This window comes from Lepidochelys olivacea, assembly GCF_965140295.1.
Source record: "Lepidochelys olivacea isolate rLepOli2 genome assembly, chromosome: 9".
Taxonomy (NCBI): Eukaryota; Metazoa; Chordata; order Testudines; family Cheloniidae; genus Lepidochelys; species Lepidochelys olivacea.
In genome coordinates, this window is record NC_140419.1 from 5,898,819 (window position 1) to 5,926,715 (window position 27,897).

At 43.2% G+C, this 27,897-nt stretch overlaps 3 protein-coding genes across 8 annotated transcripts in view; 2 read left to right on the forward strand and 1 right to left on the reverse strand.

Annotated features, from left to right (window-relative positions):
- Positions 1–502, reverse strand: part of RUBCN (rubicon autophagy regulator) — a 66,857-nt gene extending 66,355 nt beyond the window's left edge. Inside the window, exon 1 of the mRNA XM_084639729.1 lies at positions 382–502. The gene's annotated coding sequence lies outside the window, so the exon portion shown is untranslated. The remainder of the gene's footprint in view (positions 1–381) is intronic.
- On the forward strand, positions 354–25,328 carry FYTTD1 (forty-two-three domain containing 1). Its single transcript, XM_084639732.1, has 9 exons — positions 354–549; positions 5,378–5,509; positions 11,064–11,209; positions 14,889–15,001; positions 17,669–17,765; positions 18,921–18,985; positions 20,018–20,092; positions 21,041–21,167; positions 23,006–25,328. Exons 1-9 carry the CDS (start codon positions 375–377, stop codon positions 23,099–23,101), a joined length of 1,026 nt encoding a protein of 341 aa, XP_084495858.1. The 5' UTR covers positions 354–374; the 3' UTR covers positions 23,102–25,328.
- A 1,540-nt stretch (positions 25,329–26,868) lies between these two features.
- The window catches only part of LRCH3 (leucine rich repeats and calponin homology domain containing 3), a 101,297-nt gene continuing 100,268 nt past the window's right edge, over positions 26,869–27,897 (forward strand). For 2 of the 6 annotated variants that reach the window (XM_084638275.1, XM_084638276.1), the window contains exon 1: positions 26,869–27,851. In XM_084638275.1, coding sequence (XP_084494401.1) covers positions 27,452–27,851 — 400 coding nt within the window. In that variant the 5' untranslated portion in view covers positions 26,869–27,451. The remainder of the gene's footprint in view (positions 27,852–27,897) is intronic. The other 4 variants (XM_084638273.1, XM_084638274.1, XM_084638272.1 and 1 more) reach the window with 3 other exon arrangements.

Genomic DNA, 27,897 nt, shown 5'->3' on the forward strand with positions numbered 1-27,897 from the left:
GGCACATGGTATTTGGGCAGTTTAATGACATGTGGGAGTAGTTGCACTGAAGCAAGGAGATCTTTAGTTGCATGCAAAGGCGTGTGCTTGGATTGGCGGTATTTAATCATTCACGGGGCATTTGCACAGGGTCTTTAGTCGTATGCGAGGGTGTTTACACATGGGCCCCTTGGGAAGTCACTAGCCTACTTTGGGTTGGCATTCTCCTCCTGACCTGCAGGGGGCGTACTGAGGCTGAGACCACAGGTCTTTCCCGGAGGAACTAGACCTCCTGCGCAGACCCCCTCGCGAATTATTGAATGCGCACGCGCCCGCGCCCGCGCCCGTCTAATCGCGCGAGCGCCTGCGAGCCACAGCTCCGGCTGCGGGGTCGGATGTTACCGCGCGTGCGCAGAGTGGGCGGCCGTTGTCTCAGTCAGGGACGGGAGGCGGCTCTCAGCTCGGCCATGAACGGGTTCCGTGTCGGGGCGACCCCTTTGGGGTTCTCCGCGGCGGCGGCGGCCCGGAGCGCCAGCAGCGAGAGCCTGGAGAAGATCGACATGTCGCTGGGTGAGGAGAGCCGCGGGCCGGGCCGCCTCGGCCCCTCCCGAGGCCGCCGCCTTTGGGGCGCGGGCCGGGGCTGGGGGGCGGGGAGTCGTTCGGACCGAACCATGTGTGACGGGGGAGGGGACGCGGACGGGACAGCGTGTGACTGGCACGGACCCGACCACGGACAGGGGCGGGGGGGGGGGCGCACTGGGCCGGGCCCGCTCGGTGAGTCCCACTCAGGCCCATTGGCTCAAGGGGGGGGGGGGGAGGCAGCCTTCCCCCAAGGGAGGAAGGCCTGGTCCGGCATGCCCTCCAAAGGAAAATATTCAGGGAGGGGGACTAGGCCCAGTGCAGTGAGCCAGGCTTGTGCCCCCTTTTTTGTTATTATATAAAGGCCTGTTTTTGCCCCCCATAGAAGGTGTCATAAATATAAAGGGAAGGGTAACCCCTTTTCTGTATACAGTGCTAAAAAAATCCCTCCTGGCCAGAGGCCACATCCTGTTACCTGTAAAGGGTTAAGAAGCTCAGCTAACTTGGCTGGCACCTGACCTTAAGGACCAATAGGGGAATAAGATACTCTCAAATCTTGGGGGGGAGGCTTTTGTTTGTGCTCTTTGTTTACGTGGTTGCTCTCTCTTGGGACTGAGAGAGGCCAGACAAATCCATCTTCTCTAATCCATCCTAATCCAAGACTCCAATATTGCAACCAGTAGAGGTAAGCCAGGCAAGGTAGATTAGTTTATCTTTTGTTTTATGTGAAAAGAAAAGGAGGACTTGTGGCACCTTAGAGACTAACCAATTTATCTGAGCATGAGCTGTCGTGAGCTACAGCTCACTTCATCGGATGCATACTGTGGAAACGGCAGTCTCTGTGTATATAATGTCTTCTGCAGTTTCCACACTATGCATCGGATGAAGTGACGAAAGCTCATGCTCAAATGAATTGGTTAGTCTCTAAGGTGCCACAAGTACTCCTTTTCTTTTTGCGAATACAGACTAACACGGCTGTTACTCTGAAACCTGTTTTCTGTAACTTTAAGGTTTTCCCCAGAGGGGGATCCTCTGTGTTTTGAATCTGAATATCCTGTAAAGTATTTTCCATCCTGATTTTACAGAGATGATTTTTACCTTTTTTTTTTTTTTTTTTTAAAATAAAATCCTTCTTTTAAGAACCTGACTGATTTTTCCATTGTTCCAAGATCCAGGGGTTTGGGTCTTTGATGATTTTGTAAGCAATTGGTTAGGATATTATTCTCAAACCTCCCCAGGAAAGGGGGGGTGTAGGGTGTGGGGGGATGTTTTGGGGGAAGACATCTCCAAGTGGTTCCTGTTCTTTGTTTAAAACGCTTGGTGGTGGCAGCATATTGTTCAACGACAAGGCAAAGTTTGTACCTTGGGGAAGTTTTTAACCTAAGCTGGGAAGAATAAGCTTAGGGGGTCTTTCATGCTGGTCCCCACATCTGTACCCTAAACTTCAGAGTGGGGAAGGAGCCCTGACAGAAGGAAAGTTGCTGTTTGGATCTCTAACCTTAGCAATGGCCAGCCTTGCCTATTTTTGGTGCTTGACCCATTGGCAGAGCCTCAGAAATACAGGTGAACTCACCATTGAAGTGGTCAGGGTATTCAGGCTTTAGCAAAGTGAGCTTTTTTCTTTTTCTTAAGGAGACTTTGGATTTAATTGCAGTTAACCAAAACAGCTGAGTTTAAGCACTCTGCCTAAAAGAATTCATATCTTTTCTCAATTCAGTTTTACTTTGAATCTGTGATGTCTTAATCCTGTTAGTTATCCAACCATCAAGTTTCCCAAAATTCTGGGGAGAAGACGACCTGACTTGTTTTATGTAAATGAGATTTTCTTTGGGGGCGGGGACGACAACTTCATGTTGCCTTTATGAATATGAAGATGCAAAAAACTTCTTTGCGGGTCACCTTAAAATATGAGGGTGGCTACAATTTGCCCATTTTTATTGCACATCAAGTGGGCTTTGCCAAGTGACTAACCCAGTCCTTCATTTGGGCGAAACTTATAAAACACTGGTTCAGGGCTCCCTTAAAGGTAGGAATGTGGGAGGATAGGGGGTTGATTTTTGTGTATAGTGTTTTATGATACACACTGATTCTGGGGAGATACTTATTTTGGTTGCCTAGTTTGTTTCATTCTGGTCTCACTTTAATGTTTTCTCTTTGGGTCCAGTTTTTTATCTGGTAATGATTTACTATGGGTGTGTCAATAGCAATAGTTTACAGAGTACTGCTAATGTGCCATCATGGGGTGACACCTTGTTTGGAAATTATTCTCCTCATATTTTCCCTAGTCATCAGTTTAATTTCTTACTGAGGTAATTTACATGAAAATAGAATCATTCATTCCAATTGTCCCTCACCTAAAGGCTTGTAATCTGTTGTAGGGTTGACAGGATCATGGATTATATGAAATCCCATATTTGTCATGGTGTCAGAAAAGTTGTTAATTGTCTCTGCTCCAACACCAATAAAGCTTAAAACCCTTTCTGATGCTCACATATTATGCTGCTACTGATCTGAGGCTGGGTTTTTAGTTTGCTAATTTATTTTGATTATTCCTCTGAACCATCAGCAATTTTTAATCTTTGCTCAGTCTCCCTCACTAATGAAGGCAGATTAATCTGATCATGGTCATACTCTTATTTTTAAATGTATCTCCAAAGTGCACTGTTAGGGAATTCACAACCTTCTCTGTAGCAACAAATGGTCGTGTTGTAAGAATCAAGCTTACTTTTAAGCATGATGGAAGACAAAATTAGTTTTTTTTCCTAGATTGATTTTATTTTTTCCGAAGGAAGTCGGTGGAACAGATTGCAAGAAACCATTCAAAATGAAGTGGCCAATTAACATGTCTGCAGTCATAGGATGAAGGAGAGTTAGTGGATTAGAGATTATTGTAATGAGACACAAACCCCATGTCTCTGTTGAAGACCAGGTCTGTCCCGAGGGCTAATCTACACTAGAAGCACTACATCCTTGGGCATAATAACTATGTCTCTGTGAGAGGTGGTAACTGTTCTCCCGCCAACGTACTGCTGCACACAACAGGACTTAGGTTGATATAACTGACATCGCTCAGGGGGTGGCTTTTTCACACACCTGAGCTATGTACATTATATTGATATGAGCAGTAGTGTAGACAAGCCCTTAAAATGCTGTATTGGTGCAGTTGTAGTGCTTAAGTGAAGACGCTCCTACACAGACAGGAGAGAGCTCTCCTGTCGGCGTAGTTAATCTACCTCCTTGAGAGGTGGTAGCTCTGTTGACAGGAGGAGCTTTCTCATCGACATAGCGCTGTCTACACAGAGGAGTTAATGTCGGTATAACTATGTTCTTCAGAGGTGTGGATTTTTTACACCCTGAGCAATGTAGTTACTGACAGGTCTGTAGTGTAGACCTGGCCTGAGCCTTGGTCTACACTAGGAACTTATGTTGGTATAACTACATCCCTCGAGGTATGGAGCGACATAGTTATACCAACCTAACCCTGGTGTAGACAGGGCTTCTGTTGACATAGCTACTGCCTCTTGCAGAGGTGGAGTACCACAAACAGGCGAAGCTCTCCCGTTGGCATAGGCAGCATCTTCACTAACCGCTGGAATGGTGCAGCTGCCCCACTACAGTGCTGTAAGTACAGACAAGGCCTGAGTTCATGATTCTTGATGAAGAGCTCTATGGAGCTCTAAAGCTTTTTTCTTGGACCAATTTCTGTTGGTGAAATAAGATATTATTTCACCTGCTTAGTCTATGTGTTTTCAAAGATATTCTTGAATTGTCAGTTGTTCTGCAGTCTAATATGTTGTCTTTTTTTTTTAAACTTTAAATTTCCTAAAGTGATGTGGTAGGTGGGTCATCTGCTTTAAAATGTGTTTAAAATGGACTAAATAAATGTTTGGAAGCTTAAAATTCCAGTGCTAACTGGGCTGCTTTGTATGAATGTCATAGTATCTTGTCTTTTTTCTGATTAAATATTGTAACATGTAGCATAAAATATATAGACCAGGCAGTATTATAGAAGTAATATTTCTGGAATATTGGTATTTTCTGACTTTGTATGATTGATTATACTGTGTTCCCGGACACTTCATTTGAAACAGATTTTTTTTTTTGAGAAGTAGATTTTTCTGGTTCCTCCATACAGTTAGCCCAAAAATGGTATGCTTGACGTATTTCCAGCTATTAAAATGATCTACAGAACTTGGGTTACTTTAATAGCTTCCGCAAATAGCCACTATATATATATATATATATATATATATATATAAATGCATTCCGCAAAACATTGTATAATGAGGCTATTGTTTTAGGAGAAAGTTTAATTTAAATTATTCAAACGGTAGCATGAGAGTAATGCTGTGAAGCCCAGAGTAAGGCTTTTTGAATATTGTTGCCCTTAAAAGAATGGAAAAAATGAAGATTTCGTATATCTATGCTGAATACAGTAGTGCAACTTGACTGTAATAGTAACTTATCAATGTAAAAAATTGTACAATGCAGAAAAACTGGTGCCACTCTCTGGGCACTACTAACTGCTGAGTCTTTACTGGATAGCTTAATGTTCATTATTGGTCTTAGAGAACCTAATGCAAGAGAAATACTAGAAAGAATAGTGAGTGGCAGGTGACATCCCCACCAATAAATCTGAAGGGCCAAATAAGTAGCCCTGGCTCCATCTTTACTCTCCCATTGAGAATTATTCCTAAAAGACTGACCCTGGGAGTTTGCCTGAGTAAGGGCTATAGGGCTTAACTGAAAGCACCTAAGATTTTATTGCTACTTAAAATACTTAAGTCTAAAGTGTATCATAAAACCTTTATTTTTACAGATGATATAATTAAATTGAATAAGAAAGAAGAGAGAAAGCAGTATTCCCCCAAAATGAACAGAAGGCTTCAACAGAATGGAACTCGACAGTTCAGGATGAGGGGGACCAGGTGGGGAATCCAACAGCAGACAGGTATGTACTTTACAAAAATACAACACAGTTCTCATAATTACTGTGCAGTGAAATGTCACCTACTAAGTAAAGCCATGTAGCAACATTTTTTGTACTTTATAAAAAAGTATGGGTTGACTTAATAGTTCACTCAGTCTCTTCCAAATGCTGTCATGTGTGGAGTTTAAAGTTATAATTCAGCTCTAGTTTGTGATCCGCTTAAAAAAGTTTTCTGTGTCAGTGCTTCCACATGGGCTCAGTGTTTAGATTTCTATGGAAAAAAGGAGTTGTGGCTGTACTGCACCTCTTCCAGGAGTCAGAGAGTCTTGCTCTTGGCTCGGCTTTCTCCTGGAAGTTGTATTGACAGTATATTGTGAACTACATCCCTCTAACCCTCTTCTGAGGAGTGGGAGAGAGGGATATCACAATGGTCAGGGTTTGTAGGTGGAGAAACCGGGAGTCCTTGCCAATCCCTAAAACTTTCTGTAAACCAGAACCAAACTGTTACATTAATTAAGTTGTATCTACCTATCAGACCTTTCACAAAGGCAACTGCTATCTACATATCTTGCATTTCAGTACCCTACTCCAGACTGGAATACTGCCTCTATGCAGCAAGCCTGCAAAGTGAGACTTAGTGAAATCTGAGTTCTTTACTCTCCAGAATGCACAAAAGGACGGATCAGAGTGCTTGAGAGAGAAGCTGCTCCAGCTCCTCCTTTGTTCACAAGATCTTGCCATGTCTCACTTTGCAGGTCCACAGTGTTACAGTGGACTAGAGGTGTAGAGAAAGAGGGCAGTGAAGAGGAGGTAAGGTGTACAGTTGAAAATTTTAAGCCTACATTATCTAATTCTGTTAAAGATTTCATTGGTAGTGATGAATGTTTCCAGTAGACTGTATTCAGATGCTCCTGAGGCACTAACTAGACATGTGGCTGTGACACTGGTGGTTTGAAAGGTAACTATTTGTACCTTCTTAGCATTGTGGATAATGGAAGCTATACGAAGTTAAACTGTCTAATTCTAATGAAAGAATAAGCTTTTGATTAATGATGCACTAAAGCGAATTATGAGGCATTTAAAAATTTCACTTGCATTTTTTCATTTTGTAGCAAGTAATTTAACTTAAGCTCGCAGCTGTCTCTTAGGGATACAGCAGAATTTTAGTAAGAAACTAAAGGAGACAATTGCTAATACAAAAATGTTTGATGTGTGTTTGATTTGTTACTTAAGTATGTATAGTGTGTGAGTAATGGGTTATGTGTTTTAGCCCCAAAACATAGGCTTTGTAGGAAAACCAAACCTAACTCATAAAATTGATTGTTAGTTTAAAATAAATTTTGTTTGGAAATCTTTAAAAATGCACCTCTGCTGTGTTTGTAGCCCAAATATTAGAATAAAGTGCATAAGAAGGAGTAAGTATCTTTGACTGGAAATTGATCATAAATATACTAGCCTCCTTTCACTGACCAAGCTGTGCTAAATGAAAAAGTTAACAGCAAACATGAAAATTAGAACAGAAAATATTACAAGTATCTTAAATGGCACTTAGTAATGCAGATTGGACTTTTAAATACAGTTACGTTGACAGTCCCGTAGTCTCTTGGGGAACTACTCTCTTTGGCTTGTATTCACTATTACTAGAGCTGGCTTAAAAAAAGCAAATGTCACAGAACTTTTTCAGATTTGAAATCTGTCTCTCTCAAAAAAAATCAGCTCTAACTGTTCTTTCCTGCACAACTAGACAGGATCACCTCTAGTGGGGAAATGAGCCCTACTCATTTCACATGGATGCTTTTTAAGGCTCTGAACAGTTCTTCTCCAAAGCATATCAACAGCTACTCATTTATTGACTCATTGTTCAGGCATTGATGCACTGTTGCCATTCACTGATCTTGTTTTGGGGGTCTTTATTCCCAGAATATTAAATATCATATCTCTGCCTTGATAGAGCAATAATTGTTTTTAATTCATCTTTATTGACACTGTTAAATTGAACCAGCAGCGCCACTGTCCTGTCTTGGGGTCTGAGTGCACCCCCACAGATGTCAGGCCTTGAGCCTATCTCTCCTGGGGTGGAATTGTGCAATTCTCTCACTCTTAGGTTAGGATCTGGGTTACGGCCCCTTTGGATATCAACCAAGACTACTTCAGTGGGTCCAAATTTGGGAGCGTGGGACAGCAGTTGATCAAAGTGTCTCACAAACAACTTCTTCAAAACAAAGCATTTATTCTTCCACCCAAAGGTACAAAGTGCACAGGGCTGCAATACAAAACAAGAGTCCTACACACATTTCCTTAAACTTAATCTCTCTATCCAGAACTCAGGCAGGTCCGGCTTACTCCCCATTTCTGAATTGGGAGAAACACACTTCCGGCTTACATTATACTCTTTCGGTCTCTGAGTGAGTCTTCCCAGCCTGTTCGCTTTTTCACTGACACACTAGTTAGCCTCTCTGGCCATTCACCGAACTGTCTGTCTGTGTATCTTTCAGCTTCTATAAGGATTTAATTTACTCTTTGATGTTAGGCTCAGCTTTGGAAAGGGCAAAACCATTGTTATGTCAACACACCTTTGAAGCTGTATACCTGAGGCTCTTCTTTGTCTCATTGTATTACTTTTCTTGCTTGGCTCTTTAACAAACGTTTTACAGGTTCCTTTGATTTAACTCTCTGCATTCAGACAGTTAATTGAATTGAACAGTGAAATCAAATCACACAATATATAAAAAAAAATTAGACCTTATTCTCATTTGTCACATCTGGTTCTTGGGTATTTCTCATTGCCTAGGTCCTTTGAAACCAAAATAGGAACGTATTGACTAAACATTTTCTTACTGTGAATTCCTTAGTAACTTGAATCTAGTTCCTTTTTTGCTATGCTCTGCTGCAGCTTATATGGCCTTTACTATACTTTTTTTACCCCCAATTCAAGGTATTTTACACATTTGTAAAAGTTAGCGTGGATGCTCCCTCATACGTCTGTTTCAGGCCTCAGGTTTTTTACTAGGGTAGCCTGGATCAAATGTGTAAGGAGTGTTCACTGTGTAATTTAGAAATGTGTTTAAATATCTTGAATTAGAGATATGTGTGTGGGGAAAATATCGTGAAGAAAAGCCTCATATGAAATGTTGCCAAGTGCCGATATTCCATGTCCAGTGTTGTACTTAATACATCAGGCAAAGTTCATCTCCAAAGCTGCATCAGATGCAATAATCAACAATATAATAATTAGTGCTCAAATTGAAAATGATTGTGAAATGCAAGTTTTGAGATGAGTAGGACAGTTCATACATCCCAGACCTGCTATTTCAAGCTGGCAGACTAAGAAGAGCTGCTGCATTGATTATACTCACTTCACTTTTTCAAAGTGATCTTCACAACCATGAGGACTGGAAACTTTAAATGAAATCTTAGGTTCTGGAGCATAATTCTGAGGCAAGGGGTGGATACTGTAAACTGGAACTGTGGAATCATGGAATACATGGAACCTGGTGAATGATGCTGCAGCAGATCTTTTGCTATTCATGGGCAGAATAGCAGAAATGAGCTTCTGGAGGTCTTTTAATGTGCTGTCAAACTTCTTCAGAAGGACATCAAGGATAGAGGAGCAAGAGATTGGGGGTGGGGGGTGAGCAGAAGAAGTTAGTAGAAGACAGTCTAAAAAATCTTCACCCATTTTTTTTTTTTTGCTTTCCATACCATTTCTAATAGGAAGGAAGTCACTTTGAGACAATCCTCCATGCCTTGGTCAGATGTAACTACAGTACTTTAGTAGCTCACGAAAGCTTATGCTCAAATAAATTCGTTAGTCTCTAAGGTGCCACAAGTACTCCTTTTCTTTTTGCGGATACAGACAGACTAACATGGCTGCTACTCTGAAACCTACAGTACTTTAGGTGCTGCTGACCTAAAATGAAGGGATCTACCTCTGGTTTCTAATGTCCAGTCCATTATATACTGAAAAATCTGTCCTTGAACATGTATATAACAGTCTGTGTTCCCCTTTAAAACAGAGCAAAAACAGAGCAAGGTTTGGTCATTACTGTAGAAGGGAGACCAACTTGTGTTCTCAAATCCTATTAATCTTGGTCTTCGCAGGGTGTAATGCTATTTAAGAATATGGTTAAAATGTGGTTCTGTCTCACTTATAGCACAAAACCAAATTGTTAGAATCCTGCTGTGGAGCCTGCTGTTGCAGCTGGGCCCTCCAGGATGGTAGATGTTGTCAGTGTAGATCGCACCTGAGTGTAATTCCTGTTATATAAGCTGGGACTTTCCAAACTGTTGTTGCTTGCTGTATGATCAGAAAGTTGAAATAAAAATATGCCATTTTGTGCTGTTTGGCTATGGTCTGATATAGTTACTGTTTATAGACCCGGATGGGGTGCTGCTGGTTCCCTGGAACTCTGCACCCAACAGTGGAATCTTCATCCTACAACACTGTTTCTGGACAAATGCCATAGAGTAGGAGTAGTCTATTTTTTGTCAAGGTATAGTCAAGTTCCAGACTCCAGAGAAGAAAATAATTTTTACTTATCATTATTGTGATTTTTAAAAGATTGCAGGGTCCATTCAAAAGCATCTGGCAGTCCGGATTTGGCCTATTGATTGTCTCTGCCATAGAGTTCTCAACACGCTGGATCAATGAAGTGCAGGAAAACTGCATGGTCCATATTGGGAGTTGGTTCAGTTATCTTCTTGGTTTAAGGCCAACCTTGAACTGACTTATGTGATGTAGCATCATTATCTGTAACATGAGGCTAATAGCTTTTGCTTTAAGACAGAGGTTCCCCAACTCTTTTGTTGTGTCCTCTTCAGAGATTGATGTCCCGTGCATGTCTCCCTCTTTTTAAGTAATGGTACAATAGGGGGTGGGGGTACTCACCATGTAGCAGTTAAGGAAGCCTTCCATTCTCTATAGTGGTCAGGTGGCCTTGGCTGCCAGGACCTGGCTCCTTGCCTGTCCCCCTTCCCCCTGTGCGGGGAAGCAAATGAGACCATGCTGAAGGGCCGGGGTCAGGAGGGGAAGAGAAGGCTGCAGCCCATGAGTACTGCCCATCCCTCCACCAGACTCAATACCCTACTGCCCCGGGCCCTTCAGCATGGTCCTGTCTGCTTCCCCTGCACAGGCCCTATCCATTAGGGGATGTGGATGGGGCTCTGTGCCCTCAGGCTGTGCTGAAGGGCTGGGGCCAGCAGGGGTCTCTGTCTCTCAGGGAAAGGGCAGTATTCCCAGGGTGCAGCCTGCAGCCCCCCACTCAGAGTCCGTGTCTGCCTCCCCAGAAGAGGGTGACTGCCACTTTGTGGCTGCAGCAGAGGGGGAGCAAGATGGGCAGGGAGCCTGATCCTGGCGAGACAATCTGCATAGAACCCCACCCACTTGTTCAGCATCCCCCCCCCCATAACCTTGTTGTACCCCCTTAGGGCAGCATGCCCCATGCTTTGAAAACGTCTGTTTCACAGCTTACATTGTAACTGAGTAGCTAGCAGTCACTGAATATCATGTGCCCAAGGCTATAGGCTATGGTGTCTTTCTGAAACAGTTTAGTAGTGCTTCTTTTTTCCACTGTAGGTTTCAGTAAGAACCGTTTGGGACGCAGAAGGAGGGCAACAGGGAAGAAGCGTCCCTATGGAGTTATAACTGGCTTGGCAGCGAGGAAAGTGCTAGGTTCACGTGGAGGGATTAGTCCTCTGAACAGACAACCACTTAGTGAGAAGGTAGGAATATAATTTTTGTACCTTGTATAACTGTCTGTGCTTGGCAATGGGAGAGTTGTTCCTAAAGTAAGAAGTGAATAATTAGTGTGACAAGCAGACTGTAAAAGATTTTAGAATGACTAGTTTTTAAAATATCTAAATGTATTTATAGTATAATGGTAACACAAGTATCTGGTAAAACACATCTGTGTTAAATTAGGTATTGCAAATCTTGTCATGATAACATGTCCAAGACCAGTTCTTTGAAAGATTTACTAGACCTGAATGCATTTATACTGTTACAACAATGTTTCTAGCCCTTAACATTACATTAAAATGTTAATTTTAAATGCTAACTCTGAATACTATCTAGCTTTTCCTTCACCCTACTTCAGATCTGACTTCAGTTTAGAGCTATAATCCCAAACACTTAAAGCCAGAATATAATGCTTTGTATCATATGAAGTGAAGGCATTTTGGAATAATCATCTCTGAAGTGATTAAAATCCTAGAACAAGTATAGGTGGGGGAGTAACAAAAGTAATCAGAATGTGGCTGTTAACCTCTGCTTACTTGTGATGTGCAAAAGTTAAGAACAGAAAAAAACTGCCATATGAAACCTGAGATTCTCTCTACAATGGCATACAGAACTTGTATCTAGTTCTGGTAGTCCATGAGGTAGCAGACTCTAAATCTGTTACTGATTGCTTGGTCTAGCAGAAATAGTCTGGCACAGGTCCAAGACTGAATATACCAAGTCTTTGACAAATGTAGTAGATTTTTTTTTTTTTTTTTAAACTTAACAGCAAGGTTCTAATTTTGAGTTGACTTAGGCCAGGCGGTGTGCTCGTCTCATGTGGCAAGTATGCTAGAATATGGAATTCATCAAAATTATGGAAGTGATCCTTGACATCACAGTGGATAGTGATATTCTTAAGGATTCAGGCAGCAGGAGCAGCAAGCTAATTATAAGAGGAAGGGAAGTGTTTTACACATGGAGAATCAACACTAAGGAAAGTATGGTTGAATTGATGTAACATCTAACAAAGTTTGCTGAAACCATGGTGACTCTTTAAGGATCCTAGAACTGCTTGTAGTGTATATTTTCAGAGGTATACAAGTTATGCTTAAGTATATTCTCTAAATTACAACTTGTAACAAGGTCTTGGACAGATGGTCAAATTTAGATTATGACTACTTTTTTTGGTGAGGGAGGGCTTGGAGGAAGGGAATAAGTAATCTTAATAACAAAGAGGTAATTCTCTTGATGGTGTAAATCTGTCCATCAGCTTCAGTGAAGTAATCCATGAGACATTTAGATAAGTGGTTTTCAAAGTTTGGGAATGCATGGCACTGAGTCGCCTTGCTCAGCACCCAGGGACCCTGGTGGCCATCCAGTAAAAACTAGTAGTCCCTACCTGTTCTGACACCGTGCTGCGCCCCAGAAGCGGCCAGCAGCAGGTCCAGCTTGTAGGCAGGGGGGCCATGGGGCTCCGTGCACTGCTCCTGCCCCAAGCACCGGCTCCACACTCCCAGCCAATGGGAGCTGTGGGGGCGGTGCCTGCAGGCGAGAGCTGTGTGGAGCTGCTTGCATGTCTCCATCTAGGAGCCGGACCTGCTGCTGGCCGCTTTTGGGGTGCAGTGTGGTCCACGGTGCCAGGACAGGTGGGAAGTCTGCCTCTTTGCTTTGACCGGGAGCCAACGGAGGTAACCCTGTGCCCCAGTCCCCTCCACCAGTCCTGAGCGCCCCCCCCCCCGAAACCCAGAGCCCCTTCCTGCACCCCCCAACCCCCTCATCCCCGGCCCCACCCCAGAGCCTGCACCCCCAGCCTGGAGCCCTGTCTCTCTCCTGCATTTCTGCCCCAGCCCAGAGACCCCTGCCACACCGTGAATCCCTCATACCTGGCCCCACCCTGCAGTCCTCACCCTAACCCTCTGCCCCAGCCCTGAGCCCCCTCCCACAACCCAAACCCCTCGTTCCCAGCTCCATTGGGTCACAGGCATCAACAATCTTCTTCAAGATTCTTCTTCAGTCTTCTTCAACTTGGACGAGTTGCATCCGAGAGTGCTGAAGGAATTGGCGGCTGTGATTGCAGAGCTATTGGCCATTATCTTTGAAAACTCGTGGCGAACGGGGGAAGTCCCGGATGACTGGAAAAAGGCTAATGTAGTGCCAATCTTTAAAAAAGGGAAGGAGGAGGATCCAGGGAACTACAGGCCAGTCAGCCTCACCTCAGTCCCTGGAAAAATCATGGAGCAGGTCCTCAAAGAATCAATCCTGAAGCACTTGCATGAGAGGAAAGTGATCAGGAACAGCCAGCATGGATTCACCAAGGGAAGGTCATGCCTGACTAATCTCATTGCCTTCTATGATGAGATTACTGGTTCTGTGGATGAAGGGAAAGCAGTGGATGTATTGTTTCTTGACTTTAGCAAAGCTTTTGACACGGTCTCCCACAGTATTCTTGTCAGCAAGTTAAGGAAGTATGGGCTGGATGAATGCACTATAAGGTGGGTAGAAAGCTGGCTAGATTGTCGGGCTCAACGGGTAGTGATCAACGGCTCCATGTCTAGTTGGCAGCCGGTATCAAGTGGAGTGCCCCAAGGGTCGGTCCTGGGGCCGGTTTTGTTCAATATCTTCATAAATGATCTGGAGGATGGTGTGGATTGCACTCTCAGCAAATTTGCGGATGATACTAAACTGGGAGGAGTGGTAGATACGCTGGAGGGGAGGGATAGGATACAGAAGGACCTAGACAAATTGGAGGATTGGGCCAAAAGAAATCTGATGAGGTTCAATAAGGATAAGTGCAGGGTCCTGCACTTAGGATGGAAGAATCCAATGCACCGCTACAGACTAGGGACCGAATGGCTAGGTAGCAGTTCTGCGGAAAAGGACCTAGGGGTGACAGTGGATGAGAAGCTGGATATGAGTCAGCCGTGTGCCCTTGTTGCCAAGAAGGCCAATGGCATTTTGGGATGTATAAGTAGGGGCATAGCGAGCAGATCGAGGGACGTGATCGTTCCCCTCTATTCGACATTGGTGAGGCCTCATCTGGAGTACTGTGTCCAGTTTTGGGCCCCACACTACAAGAAGGATGTGGATAAATTGGAGAGAGTCCAGCGAAGGGCAACAAAAATGATTAGGGGTCTAGAACACATGACTTATGAGGAGAGGCTGAGGGAGTTGGGATTGTTTAGCCTGCAGAAGAGAAGAATGAGGGGAGATTTGATAGCTGCTTTCAACTACCTGAAAGGGGGTTCCAAAGAGGATGGCTCTAGACTGTTCTCAATGGTAGCAGATGACAGTAAGAGGAGTAATGGTCTCAAGTTGCAGTGGGGGAGGTTTAGATTGGATATTAGGAAAAACTTTTTCACTAAGAGGGTGGTGAAACACTGGAATGCGTTACCTAGGGAGGTGGTAGAATCTCCTTCCTTAGAGGTTTTTAAGGTCAGGCTTGACAAAGCCCTGGCTGGGATGATTTAACTGGGAATTGGTCCTGCTTCGAGCAGGGGGTTGGACTAAATGACCTTCAGGGGTCCCTTCCAACCCTGATATTCTATGATTCAACTGGGTCGTCAGAAAAAGAGTTTGAAAACCACTGATTTAGATTGATATCATTAACTTTGAATGAGTTGTGAAAGGGCACCATCTAAATAACTATTACTTGGATATTTAATTCTTTTTTTATTTTTAAAGAACACACAGCGAAACTACCCAGTCTTGAAAAGGAAAATGACCCTTCAGAGGCCTTTTGAATTGCAGAGAAAACAAATGCCAGCTCTCAGGAGGCCTGTCCCATTAAACAGGAGGTGAGATTTCTAACTGCTGTTTTGAGATGCCTTTTCCAGCTCATCCCTTCGATAATGATGAGGAGTTCTGTTTCTGGCAGTGCTGACTTGGGACCAAGAGAGCTAAGACTGGCAGCAGTAGTAGGATAGAATCTTGTACAGTTAGTAGCCCTCATGCAGTACCCTGATTTGTGTTCCCTGATGATGGGATCAGTTGTTTCCTGGAACTGTTAGGGAGCAGCTCTCTTCACTTACACCTGGTACTTACCTTCATTTAATATGCATGTAGCTCAAGTGTTCCAGCTCTATAAAAGTGGTTAATACATGGAATCTTAGGTGCATACTAAATATTAAACCTTGTCCCATAGCTACTGGTGTGAATCCCATTAATTGTCTGGCTCACTTAAGAAATTAAGAATGGCCATACTGGGTCAGAGTAATGGTCTATCTAGCCCAGTACCCTGTCTTCTGTCAGTGACCAGTGGCAGAGGCTTTAGAGGGAATGAACAGAGCAGGGCAATTGAGTGATTCATCCCTCGTTGTCCAGTCCCAGCTCCTGGCAGTCAGAGGTTTAGGGACACCTGAAACACTTATTGTTTCACCTTTTGAATACTATGTTTAAAATTGTAGACTTTCCATTGAGACTAGGGCCTTCTAATGTAAAGGCTGCAAGAGAGTAAGTAACTTGCAGCGTAAAATGTATGTTGTGTAGTCTCACTCTATTGTGAGTCAAATGACTTGGGGGTTTGTCCATCCAACTCTTGTATGTGGACAGGGATTCTCTGGTTTCGGCCAAAATAAACCAGGTACTTCTACTGTCCTGTTCAAGTGGAAATGCTAAATATGTGGACTGTGGAGTCATGAGATGCATAAGGCTAAATTTTTGTTTTAGGGTAGAATATTTCTCAGACTACTTTCTATTTCTATCCAAATATTGGATGTATCACACACTTCATTAGAGAGCTGGGCTGGTTCCACTTAAGGAAATCAACCTAATCTTTGTTCGTCAATTGATTTCCTTCCTCCCCTTCCATATCGCCCCATTTTGTTCAGGAGTAAGTAACTTAGTAGATGTTCTTGGAGGTCTCCAGATTTCCATCATTAAAAAAAGAAAAAATCTGCTACTGTCTTCCAAAATGGTTTTGGCAATTAGAGCATAATAACTTGGTAAAACAACTTCAACAATTTTATTATCATTCATCTCTCACTTAAAAATAGGCAGTTTTCTCTCTAGAGGGCAGAGCTAAATTAAAAGATTGACTTATATTGGTATACTAATCTCTCAAGGAACACCATTTAAACAGGACACATTGCAGAGAGGCACAAGACCGGAGAGCTGGGAATGCTTGATTTGAAACCAGTTTAGACAGATTTGTGTAGATTTTGGCAAGCCACTTAACCTCTTTGCACTGAATCTCTGTTTCCCCTACGTAATTATTAGGTTTTGGAAGGATTAATATTTGCAAAGTACTGTATATGGTGTGTTGCTTGCTGTTACAAGCAAGGTAGCCAAGCAAGTGTGGGACCCAGGGTTAGTCCCTGCCCATCTCCACATGGGAGAGGTAACTTACCCTCATTTTGATGCTGTGACCAAAGCAACGAGTTTGCTGTCTACCTGCTAATCGTCTACAGGGTGCATTTGCCAACCATCCTTGCTACCATGTTGTCACAGACTCACAGGACCCATGCTCTCTTGGCTCCGTACGGTCTCTGGGAGGAACCTCCTTCAGTGTGACAGCCCTCCTTGGGGGGTCACATTCTCAGGGGGTTAAGCCTTAGGCACTGCCTCCTCCTGCAGCCACACCTCTGAGCCTTCAGCACACCAGTCTCTCTCTGTGAGCCTCTCTGAGTCCATTCACTTTGGACCTGTTGGGGGGCCTCCACATCCAGAGGGAGCAATGCAACCCTGGGAGAAAAAGGGGAAGTCAGTTGTCAGCAGAGGAAAAACTGATGTCTAGATTGATGGTCACAGAGACGCGGGAGTACGCAGCTTTGAGCAGAACAGATGGGCTCTCCCAAATCAACTCTGAGATATGAGGATAAGCTGGATGTCCCTGAGCTATGAATAGAAAGGTTAAACATAGGTAAGGAGGCATGCATCTAGGACTTTCATTGTTAGCCCATTTTCCTAAATACCTTTTGAGGAATGAATAAATAATGCTTTATTTTGAAGACACTGTTTCTGTGCTCATGCAAAGGTTCCTGAAGAGAGAAACTCTTACAGGTGTCGAACCTAAGTTACCCCTGTGTCATTAACATGCTTGGGAACCAGGGGGACTGTAGGCCAGAGATCCAGTCTGAGTGTGTTTGGACTGGGCGGTTCCATTCAAAATGAGGTGCAGGAAGCCAGGCCTATCACCTAAAGGGAGCACCTGAGAGAGAGACTAAAAAGTGGTCTGAGGTGCGGTTTTCCCTGTAGTCGTGACAACTCCATGTGTCTTTTAAAAGAAAAATGTAGATTTAATAAACCCGCTCTATCCCATTTAAATATTTAGTTGGGACAAACAAAGTTGAAAGGCTCAGTCTCTAAATGAAGCTAGGGTGTGACTTTTCTTAGTGATGCATTGGGGAATATGAGACTTTTGCTTCTTTACTCCATTATCCACAGTATTCTATTTTTCTCTAAAAATTGGCTGTCCATAGACGTTTTTGATAATGATATTGGTTTTATTTTGTAAAATGTTACAGGAGTAATATACCATCCACTTTTGCCAGAATTGGAAATAAACTAAACCAGCAGAAAGACATGCGTCAAGCAACTTTCCTCTTCAGGAGGGGGCTGAAGGTACAGTAAAAATTTTCTTAAATAAAATGAATACTGTGCACTAGGTTCTAAAATGAATGTAATTTTCTTCCTCAGCCCCCCATTTGATGGATCAGACTATCTAGATCAACTCTGAATAAACTCATTTGATGTGTTTTATTTGATCTCTGAAAAGACAACACTTCCAGTGATCTTGGAACCATATATTTACCATTCCAGGAACAAACCTGGTCCCATCTTGAGTTAAAGATTTCTTGTAGAGCAGTATGTGAGTCTTTCTGTACCCCAAAAACAGCTGAATCATTCTGAGGTGCATGGAATTGGGGTGTGTATTTCAGGATAGTGGCAAGCTTGCAGCTGCTTCTTGAAGGTAAATTGTTTAAAGGTATGTATGGGCTTTTAAAGTTGCCTTTAGTTGAAGGATGGAAAGCAGTAAGCTTCAGAATTGCAGATTTGTTTAGCCTTAAATCATGAATTGATATAGATTTATATGGTTTAACAATAAATATGTATAACCATCAGCCTCATAAGTAACAGTCAAATAACTAAGAATGTAAAGAGAAGTGGTTTTTAAGTTTTTCCTTTATATGTTTGAGCCCTAACTGCAACTGGCACTGCATGGGTACACATGAGCACCACTTACTTCAGTGGGGTTCTGCACAGATGCAGGGGTCAATGTGGAGTCACTTGCTTTAGTGAGGATTTTTCAGACTGCAGCAGTGGAGATTAAAAAACACAATCCAAATGTGATAAAACTGCAGACTGGTAGGGGGATTCAGTGACATTAGATACAGAATCTCTTATAGTAAGTTTCTTTTCACCACATCCCAGTTTGTGAATCTCTCTCCTCTATTCCAACCCTGTGTGTGGGTAAGTTTCCACCCTGTCTGGTCCTTATGACTCTGGATAAAATCTCTCTCCTCCGTGTCTTGTCTTTTGGGTTACATTTTTTGGCAAATATATTTTATTTTAATCCCTTAATAAAAATTGCCTATGCTCTAAGGGAATATGAGTTTCTGGGGCCTAAGGTGACTGTCCGCAGTTGAACAGTTGTAGGTCTGTTTTTGGTACACATCTTTTGGATGTGTTCATAGATACTTGTTTTAAAACCTCACGCTGCCAGATCAGGAAGTGTAACAGTATTCAAATCCTGTACACATCTTTCTGTGTTTTCAGGTGCAGGCACAAGTGCAGCCAGTAGAAGAACTTCTGGATAATCAGGCAACAAAGAGAACTCGCCAGTAAGTGTCATATTTCAGCTGAAGAGCTACAGTTAAGGGATTATTCATTTAAACTGCTTTGCTTTAGTCCTGCTGTATCCAGAGTACTGTAACTTGCTCCTGTTGTGGCAACTGGAACCTTCTCTTGTGGGCTTCTGAGTTGAGTAGTGACGTGAATTTGGATGATGTACTATGTGTTTGGTGGGAAACAGTTTTTTTCATCCTTTTCTCCCTTCTTCCCGCCTACCTTCCTGCTTTTACAGCAACTCTTCGTTTAACTGGAAGGATCACTTGCAGAAGATGCTCCCAGGAATGAGGGATCTATTGCCAATTTCAGAGCTACTAAATAAGCTCTGCTCCCAAGGCTCTATCATTTTAAAACTTTAATTTAGGCTCTATATAGGACAGCAGTTTCTCCCCTCCTGTCGATGTAGCAGCTACTGTACCAAATTTATAAATCCAGAGCCTGTAAAACAGTTTAAAATCAGTGAGACCAGCCATTTTCCAGGCCTACGTGTGAAAAGGGAGATAAGATAGACATGTCTCTGAGGAAAGACGGAATCTCCACTTCCCAGGCTCTTCATGGATAAGCAAAAGGGATTGCTGCAAGCTATAGTAGGAAGAATAGACAGCTCATATGAGAGCAGCATGTGTCACAGAATTTCAGACTCGCTGTTGGATTTGATGGACCTACCTGGTCTTATCTGCACTCAATATTTTCAGAAACTTCCACCATTGCTCTAGCAATTATTGAAATGCTAGGGTGGATTATGTGTTGGTACTCTTCACCAATGTCATCTGGAGCTGCTCTGAATAGTTGGACAATTTAGTGGCTTCAAAGGCCTGTGCTCAGTCTGCTAGTGGTCCATATAGATGTGTAGCTTGTGCCTGGTTGTATGTAGTCTTGGTATACCACCCTATACTCTGAAAACTCTAGAGTTCTGACAGACTTTTTTAAAATAGTGGCTAGTCAGGAACGTGCGTTTCATGTGAAGCCCAAATGGTACACTGGAATTTCAGCCTGCATAAGTGATTCCTATGCTTTCAAACTAGATGGCGAACTTCCACCACAAATGGAGGAATTCTGACTGTATCTATTGACAACCCTGGAGCAATCCCATCCCCAGTGTGAGTAGAACATTCCAAACAATCTTCTTCCTTCATAACTCCAGGTATTGTGTCTGGGCCCAGTGTAGCAAGTTCTTCATACTTACAGTTCCCAGTGGCTTGAATGGGAGTTCTGTCTATGGAAGCTTTGCAAAATCAGGCCCTTTCTGTTTCTCAATCTGTGTTCAGATAATGTGTAATTGTTGGAATGCACTTTGAGGTTCCTCAGTTAGGAGCTTGGTGTGGGCTTAAATTGAAAAGTTTTTGTGGCAGTTTAGAATTACTAAGTGGATAAACTTTCACCTACACCTTCTACCCCATCATAACTAGGCTGAGTTCTCCTTCCCTCACCAAGTCTTGAATGACCGAATGTCCAGGAATTGGTACTTGAATCCTCCCTAGTTTGTAGAGATAACTGTAGAATTGAGTTTAAATCAGACAGACATTCTTGTGTTCCTTTTTGTAAATTGGACAAGACAGCTGTATATTAAGATTCTTAGTGTTCAGCTTCAGAACTCTGAGCAAACCTTTGGTCAGAGGTACCTATCCTCAAAAGGGAACTGCACCAGCCTTGCTCTTTATAGCTAAATCTTGTAAAATTGACAGTAAAGAATCACTATATATCAATAGTGCTAGAGGTTTAAAATAAATATGCAAATATTTAATTTTAAAATACTGGCTCTCTTCTTCTTCCCTCCCTGCTTTTTAGCCCATTTAATCTGCGGATAGATAGTTTTCAGTGACAGGATGAATGGTTATACTCTGCCTCCTTGAAATCAAACATTCCCAACTATCCAGTCAGTGTTTCAACCATATTCTAATAATTCTTCCTTCTGTTGCGGTATTGGCAGTTTACTTGGAGGTGTGGTCTCCTGTCTTTTCATAGTACATCTTTGTAGACAGTAACACCTGATTATTGTTACATCAACCTTTATTCAATGTACCATTTTAAAAATAGTCTTCTTTCAGTTCCCAGAAGCCACGGTTAACTCGTATTCCTATGCCCCCATTTCTAATGAACAAGGAGCAACCAGAAGAGAAGAAGATTCCCAAAGGAGTTACTTTGCAGTTTGATATCAACAGTGTTGGAAAACAGGTAAAAGCTGTTTCCTAACCCTTACTTGGCGTGATTCAACATTATAAATAAAAGAGGTGTGGGGCTCCTTGTTAATAGACTTGTCTCGGGCTAAAGTAGGGGACTTGTCGTTAGGCTTATTGATTCTGCTTTCAGTTTTGGCATTAGTTTGCTGTGTTACTCTGGACAAGTACCTAACCTCCGTGGTCCTCCTATTAAAAAATCTGATTAATTCAACTTCAGATGAGGATTGAAAACAATGACTCTTCAGAAACTTTTTTGCATATGTATAAAATTGAAGAAAATCTCCTTGGGAATTTAGTTATTGTTTTTTGTTTATGTGCAGTGCCATGGCTCCTGAGTCTACGGCAGAGGTGGGCAAACTACGGCCCGCGGGCCACATCCAGCCCATGGGACCATCTTGCCTGGCCCTTGAGCTCCCGGCCGGGGGGGCTAGCCCCCAGCCCCTTCCTTGCTGTCCCCCCTCCCCTGCAGCCTCAGCTTGCTGTGCCGCCAGCGCTTTGGCGGCATGGCTGGCTCTGGCCGGGTGGCACGACTGCCAGACATGCTGCTCTGAGCGGCATGGTAAGGGGGCAGGGAGTTCTGGGGAGTAGTCAGGGGACAGGGAGCAAGGGGCGGATGGGGTGGAGGTTCTGGGGGCGGTCAGGGAATGGGGAACAGGGGGAGGTTGGATAGGTGTGGGAGTCCCTGGGGGCCTGTTGGGGGCAGGGGTGTGGATAGAGGTCAGGGGACAGGGAGAAGAGAGGGTTGGATAGGCAGTGGGGTTCCGGGGGGGGGGGGGGCGGTTAGGGGCAGGAGGTCCCGCGAGGGGGCAGTCAGAGGACAAGGAGCAGGGTGGGTTGGATGAGTGAGGGATTCTGAGGGGGGAAATGGGAAGGGGTGGATGGGGGCAGGGGCCAGGCTGTTTGGGGAGGCACAGCCTTCCCTACCCAGCTTTCCATACAGTTTTGGAACCCCGATGTGGCCCTCAGGCGAAAAAGTTTGCCCACCCCGGTCTACAGAGTGGAGCACATCAAAATCTGACATTTTAGGAAAACAAAATTGTGCCATTTTATGGCTTAGGAATTTGGGCTTTTTGTATCTAACAAATTTGCTAGACTGAATTACATCACTCTACAGTTATGCAACAGCTGTGTCTTAAGTGAAAAGGAAAACTAAATAAGGGGTGGGGGTGAGGAATGACATTCAGAATATCAGGAAATACAAAAGTACAAGTTCAGACTGGTGGTAACTCGTCAATGTCACAGGTGGTGAAACTAAAATCATACTGGGACAATACCCCATAAAAATGTCGTTGTTGTTTTGTATGACTTTCAGTGATTCCAGATCAAATCTTGCTTTGTGGGAATCGCATGTAATGAATATTGCAAGTGTTCTTGTGAACAAAGTGCAATAAGTGAATTGTTAGCTAGAATAGAATCCAGTTTGCTCTCTCAACTGTGTGGAGTCTGAAAACAACAGGAGTGTAAAATAGTAAAAACCTGTATTAGTCACTGAAGTTCGCAGATGTAATTTAATATGTATGGAGAACAGATCTGTGTAGTAAAAGTTCTGTTTTCAGCTTTACTGACCTGCATTAATGTTCTTGAATCTCATATAAATAGAGTTAATATATTCTACTCATCTTTTTTTAAATACTGCAAAAGAAGGAAAACAAGATAAGTTAATCTTCAGTATTTGTTTCCATACAACCCTTAGATGCCTGTTTCAGTATGGATGAAAAAAAATCTGATTGAGCAGAACTAGGCAGGGGTGATACTCATTGTCCTAACTTTGGTATTGTAACAGATCAGTCTGATATTTTGCAAGCTCTATTATGAAATGATTTTGTTTTACAGACTGGAATGACTTTGAATGAGCGCTTTGGGATCCTCAAGGAACAAAGAACAGCCCTGTCTCAGAACAAAGGAAGCCGTTTTGTAACAGTGGGTTAGAGGCTGTGGAAAGGACACATATATAAAGACTCCACCGATCTGAGAAACTGGGATGAAAGTGGTCAGAAGAGTATAGCATACGTCACTGAAGTTCTCCAGACTTTTTGTTAGGATGCTGACACAACTAAATATCCTTATTGATTTTACTTTTAATAGTAAAAAGACACAATGACTTAGAGGGGCAACTGATCGGCTTGGTAAGTGGTGTTGTGTTCTGATCTGAACAGATTTTGTGTAACCCCAGCTGGTGATCAAGGCAATAGACTTATTTCAGTTCCCCTCACAGCCCAAGTACAAATGGCAGGCAAAAGTTAACTATTTTTGTTAGTGACATTCAATATCTGCTCCTCAAATCCTGCTGTAGTGAAGATTGTGTCAACATTTCCATTACAAACCTCTCTTTTCAGAGGGGCAGAGAGTCTGCCAGAAAGCTTCCCTCCAGATTGCAGTTTGGCATAAAGCCTGAGTGTGAGTATTTCTGTTCAAGACATAGCCGCCTCCTTTTCCTTCATAGGGGTTTGGTTGTAATTCTTTGTGCTTTTGACACAAGTTGTTTTTTTTCCCCTTGGAGATTAAAATTTTTGCATCGTCATTTGAAAAAGTAAAACCACTGTCAGAGAGGCCAGATACTTAACAGGCATGAAGACTATACTACTCATCCTTAAAAGTGGTCCCTCAAAGTCAGGGTTGGGCAGTGTGGGAGAAGCTTGTACTGCAGCTGTTCATATTGTATCTGCCTCCTCAGTAAATGGAACTTTCTCTTGCATTTTGTTTAAACTCTACCCTTCTGTTCCTTTGTTAGGTTTTCACAAATTTAATGCAATATTTTTGTTTGGTGTCCCTTTTATAAGGGTAAATACTGACTTTCATATAAGAAAGGGTAACAAGCTTGGTTTCCTAACCCTCCCAGACTCTGGGTTTTAATGTCATATACCTTGCCCCTAAATGGTTTTCTCAGTCTTTTAAGAAGTAGCCACACAGATAAACTATCAAATGGCACCTGTTTGTATATACCAAAGAGAAATCCAGGATTAGCCTGATCTGAAATAAAGTCAAATATCTTGACTGCCATTGAAGCTGGGGAAAAATTGCTGGGAGAAGAGGCCTACATTTTGCAGAGACTTAAGCACATGCTCAACTTTATGTACATGAGTAATCCCACTAGCTTCAATGAGACTGCTAGCATGCGTAAAAGCTAGGCATGTGCATAATTATCTGTAGGATGATGGCCAAATTGGAGCATCCTCACTGTGCATTCACACCCTTAAGGGAAACAAAGCACCTGTTCAAAATTGTACAGGTAAAATTACCTTTAATTCCATAAACTAGTGGATTTTCAACTGTTTCATAGCAATGGGACTTGGATATAGCCAGATAAAAGGAATTGTTGGCTTGCTGCATCCACAAATGTCTATGGTGCAAAGTAGTTTTAATACTCTTGCTTGGAAGACTATGGATTCAATTATTTAAAAGTGGTTTCTTTGCACTTTTTCTGAAATTCCGAGTAAACATGTTGTTTACCCAAGAGTTTAACATTGAGAGCATTTGACAGTGGAAGGGCTTTCTTTCATGTAGCAGTTTTAAAGTCAAAATACATCTTTGACACTGTTCAGTACTTAACCCTTTATTTTTAACTTTGAAAACGTACCTAGCAAAAATTTCATTAAACTTCATGAATGTTAAGGTTTTTTAAATTACCAGTAGAAATTTTGTTGAAAAAAGTCCTTCTGTTAGAATTTAGGTAATGTGGTATGAGTCATCCTGTTTCAGTGCATACATTTCCTGTGTACCAGGATACAACAAAGATGCAAAACATTGATGCAATGCATCATGAAAAGCTAGTTTGTATTTAATGAGAAAGATGGCTTTACACTGTACCTTTTGATATTTTTTTGGAGAAGTTACTACATTTGGATCTATTCTGAAGCTTGTTGGTTTTTTAAAATAAAATGTTACAGGTTTCACATTTTGTGCCTGCTTATAAACCTTTGGCCAGTACATTGATAAATTATGCAGATTTTGAATATCACACAAAGGAGAATTCAGTACTGTTACCTGTAGCTCTTAAATGTTTCAAGAAACATACAGAAGGTTAACATAAAGAAATCTGCACTCTTGAGTCAGCCTACGTCCTGAGCTGTGACAAGCACTTCTTGCTGCTGTATGGTATGAACTCTGAATTTCATTTGATGAATATGTTAATTAAAACTGACATTTGAGCCTTCTATTAGCAAGTACTATCTACCTGAAAAGTGATGTAGTCTGTGACACACTGCCAGTTGAAGATCCATCTGCACATAAACCACTTTTCATGTTGCTTTAGTATCATTCACTCACTAATCAGAAGATAAACTTTAATCTAAACCAGCATTACAGGATCAGCATGTTTGTCCCTGACAGATTCCCATTCAGTCTCAAATGAGGTCACTTTTCAGTGAGATGCCAGCAAGAGCTTAGATTTGCAGTAAAACTGCCACTTCTAATTCCTGCTGTAGACAAAACATAGCCTTTAGATAGGGTTGATAAAATTTCAACTGTAGTGAGTACTTGGCCAGGCCCCTGGATTATCTAAATTCCCTGCTTTTCCATTACCAGCTAAGGCCTGAATGATGAGCTTGCTCAGATATTATCTGAGGAGACACATGCATTGGCTTTTATTGCAAAGTAGCATATCTGTCCTTCCTGAAAGATCAAGGTGAGCTCTTGTGCAGACATCTCAAATTATAGTGATGAAATGAGTCATTTATTTTTGACTTATGACTGGGATAGACCTTAAAGGAAAAAAGTGTTTTAAAGGGTTGCCACTTATCCCTAGTTCACAAAGAAACACACCTTATTCACATTCAGAATTCCCACCAATAGAAGCAGGCTGGGAGGATGTAGTTGAGTAACCTAATCCAATGCCTTTGCCTCACCTGAACTGCCTTCCCCCCTTATTTTTTTTAAAGCTTGTGGACCAAATATCATTAGGTCAGTGGAAGAAGTTACTTGCAGATACCTATAGGTGCTAAACAAGTATGTGTTGAAACTTATCTTCCGGTGTTTTTTTTCTTTTTTTTTTGAAGGGCTGGAATGACTGTGAACATTGGATTTGAACATTGATAGAGCAAAGGTTTAGGATTTGCATCAAACTAACACCTGTTGCTTTTCTGTGTTAAAACCTGGGCAGAAATCTTTGCCTGTGAAAAAAGGGATATGTAATCATTTCTCCAGTACAGAGTTGCATTAAATTTGTAATTCCAAAAATAACTGCAGCCATATAAGGACAGTGAGTTTTGTAGTGTTTGGGAGTTAACGTGCCAGAGGCAAAGAATCTTGTAGCAAAATCCCTGCTCCTCATCCATAGCCTGAGAGAGCAGCCTCGTGCAAAACCTAGGGTCTCAGAGATTGCATGTTCATATCTAAGAACTATAAAAGACCTGCAGATGCATATTGGCATAAAAACACTAGGACATAATCTCAACTATTGTAAACCAGCAGAGCTCTGCTCGTTCCAGTGGAGCTGTACCTGTTTATACTTGAGAATCTAGCCCATGACTCAGAAATACTTTCTGTGGCCTAAATCTATACGAAACCTCATTGTTAAATCAATGTACTCTCAGGACATCTCTGCACTATGGACATTACAGCTGCAGCTATGCTAGTATAGCACCCTCGTGAAAAGGCTTTCTAGATTGGCGGAACAACCCTTTCCATTTATGTAGGTAACCCCTTCGGCAAAGGGCAGCGGCTGCCTTACTGGAGTAATTCTTTTCGTGTCTCAGCAATATAGCTAGGTTAACCTAAATGTGAAGTGTACACCAGCCCTGAATCAAAATGGGTGAGTATGTCTGAGTGTTTTTATGACTAGAGAACTGCACCGACAGCACCGCTCCTGGCTTAAGGCATAAGCACTATCGGTTTTATGGCTAGGACCCCAACACTGGGGGTCAGGAGTACCTGTTGGCACCTCAGTTTGTTTGAAAGAAAAGCTTTAAACGTCTCTGCTTTGGTTACTTTTGCTTAGCTATGCTGTATGCAGCCCCCGTGGCCTCATAGCTGGGAGAGGGGTGAAGTGTCCTCTTTTGTGTCTCACTGAATGGTTAAGTGCAGGGCCTATCTGCTTAGGGCCCTCTGCAGCACCGGTCTCAGGGAGGCCTCCACCTTGAGGAGACAGAAGAGTGCAGTGGACCAGGCCTGCTCGGCCCCCCAGGTTCCATGCCTGAGGGGCGGACAGAGGTTCCCTAGGGTGCCTCTCAGGGAGGAGGAAGGACGGGATCCTCGGCCACTCGCGGGGGGGGAGCAGAGCCCTAGGAGCCCAGCCGGGCCGCGAGAGCGCCTGACTGATCTGCCGGCCAGCGCCGAGGCTTGATGCAGCCGTGCATGCCCCCTGCATGCTGTCAGTCTCGGTGTAGTGGACTCCGCCCTCGTCCTCCGGGCATGCGCGCTCGTTTCCACAGCTCAGGGCTCCGCGCCTGCGCACTGCCCAGCGGAGCCGGAGCTCTGTGGCGGCGGCGGCGGCGGCTGGGGGAAATGGCGGCCGTGGTGCTGGTGTCGGTGGAGAGCAGCTCGGGGGTGATGCCGGGCGGGAGCCCGGCTGCGTGTGGGGCTCCCGCGGGTCCCTGTGGGCCGGGTTCGTGGAGCCGGGCCCTGGACCGGGCCCTGGAGGAGGCGGCGGTGAGCGGGTCGCTGAGCCTGAGCGGCAGGAAGCTGCGGGACTATCCGCGGGGCAGCGCCGCCAACCACGACCTGAGCGACACCACGCAGGCCGGTGAGCGCGGGGCCGGGGCCGGGTGAGGGACCGTAACTGCCATCTT

Coding starts and splice junctions, on each gene's coding strand:
- FYTTD1 (XM_084639732.1), top strand. CDS start 375: ATGTTACCGCGCGTGCGCAGAGTGGGCGGCCGTTGTCTCAGTCAGGGA. Junction 17,766..18,920: donor TCTTCAGGAGGGGGCTGAAG/GTACAGTAAAAA, acceptor CTGTGTTTTCAG/GTGCAGGCACAAGTGCAGCC. Junction 20,093..21,040: donor GGAGCAATCCCATCCCCAGT/GTGAGTAGAACA, acceptor GTCTTCTTTCAG/TTCCCAGAAGCCACGGTTAA.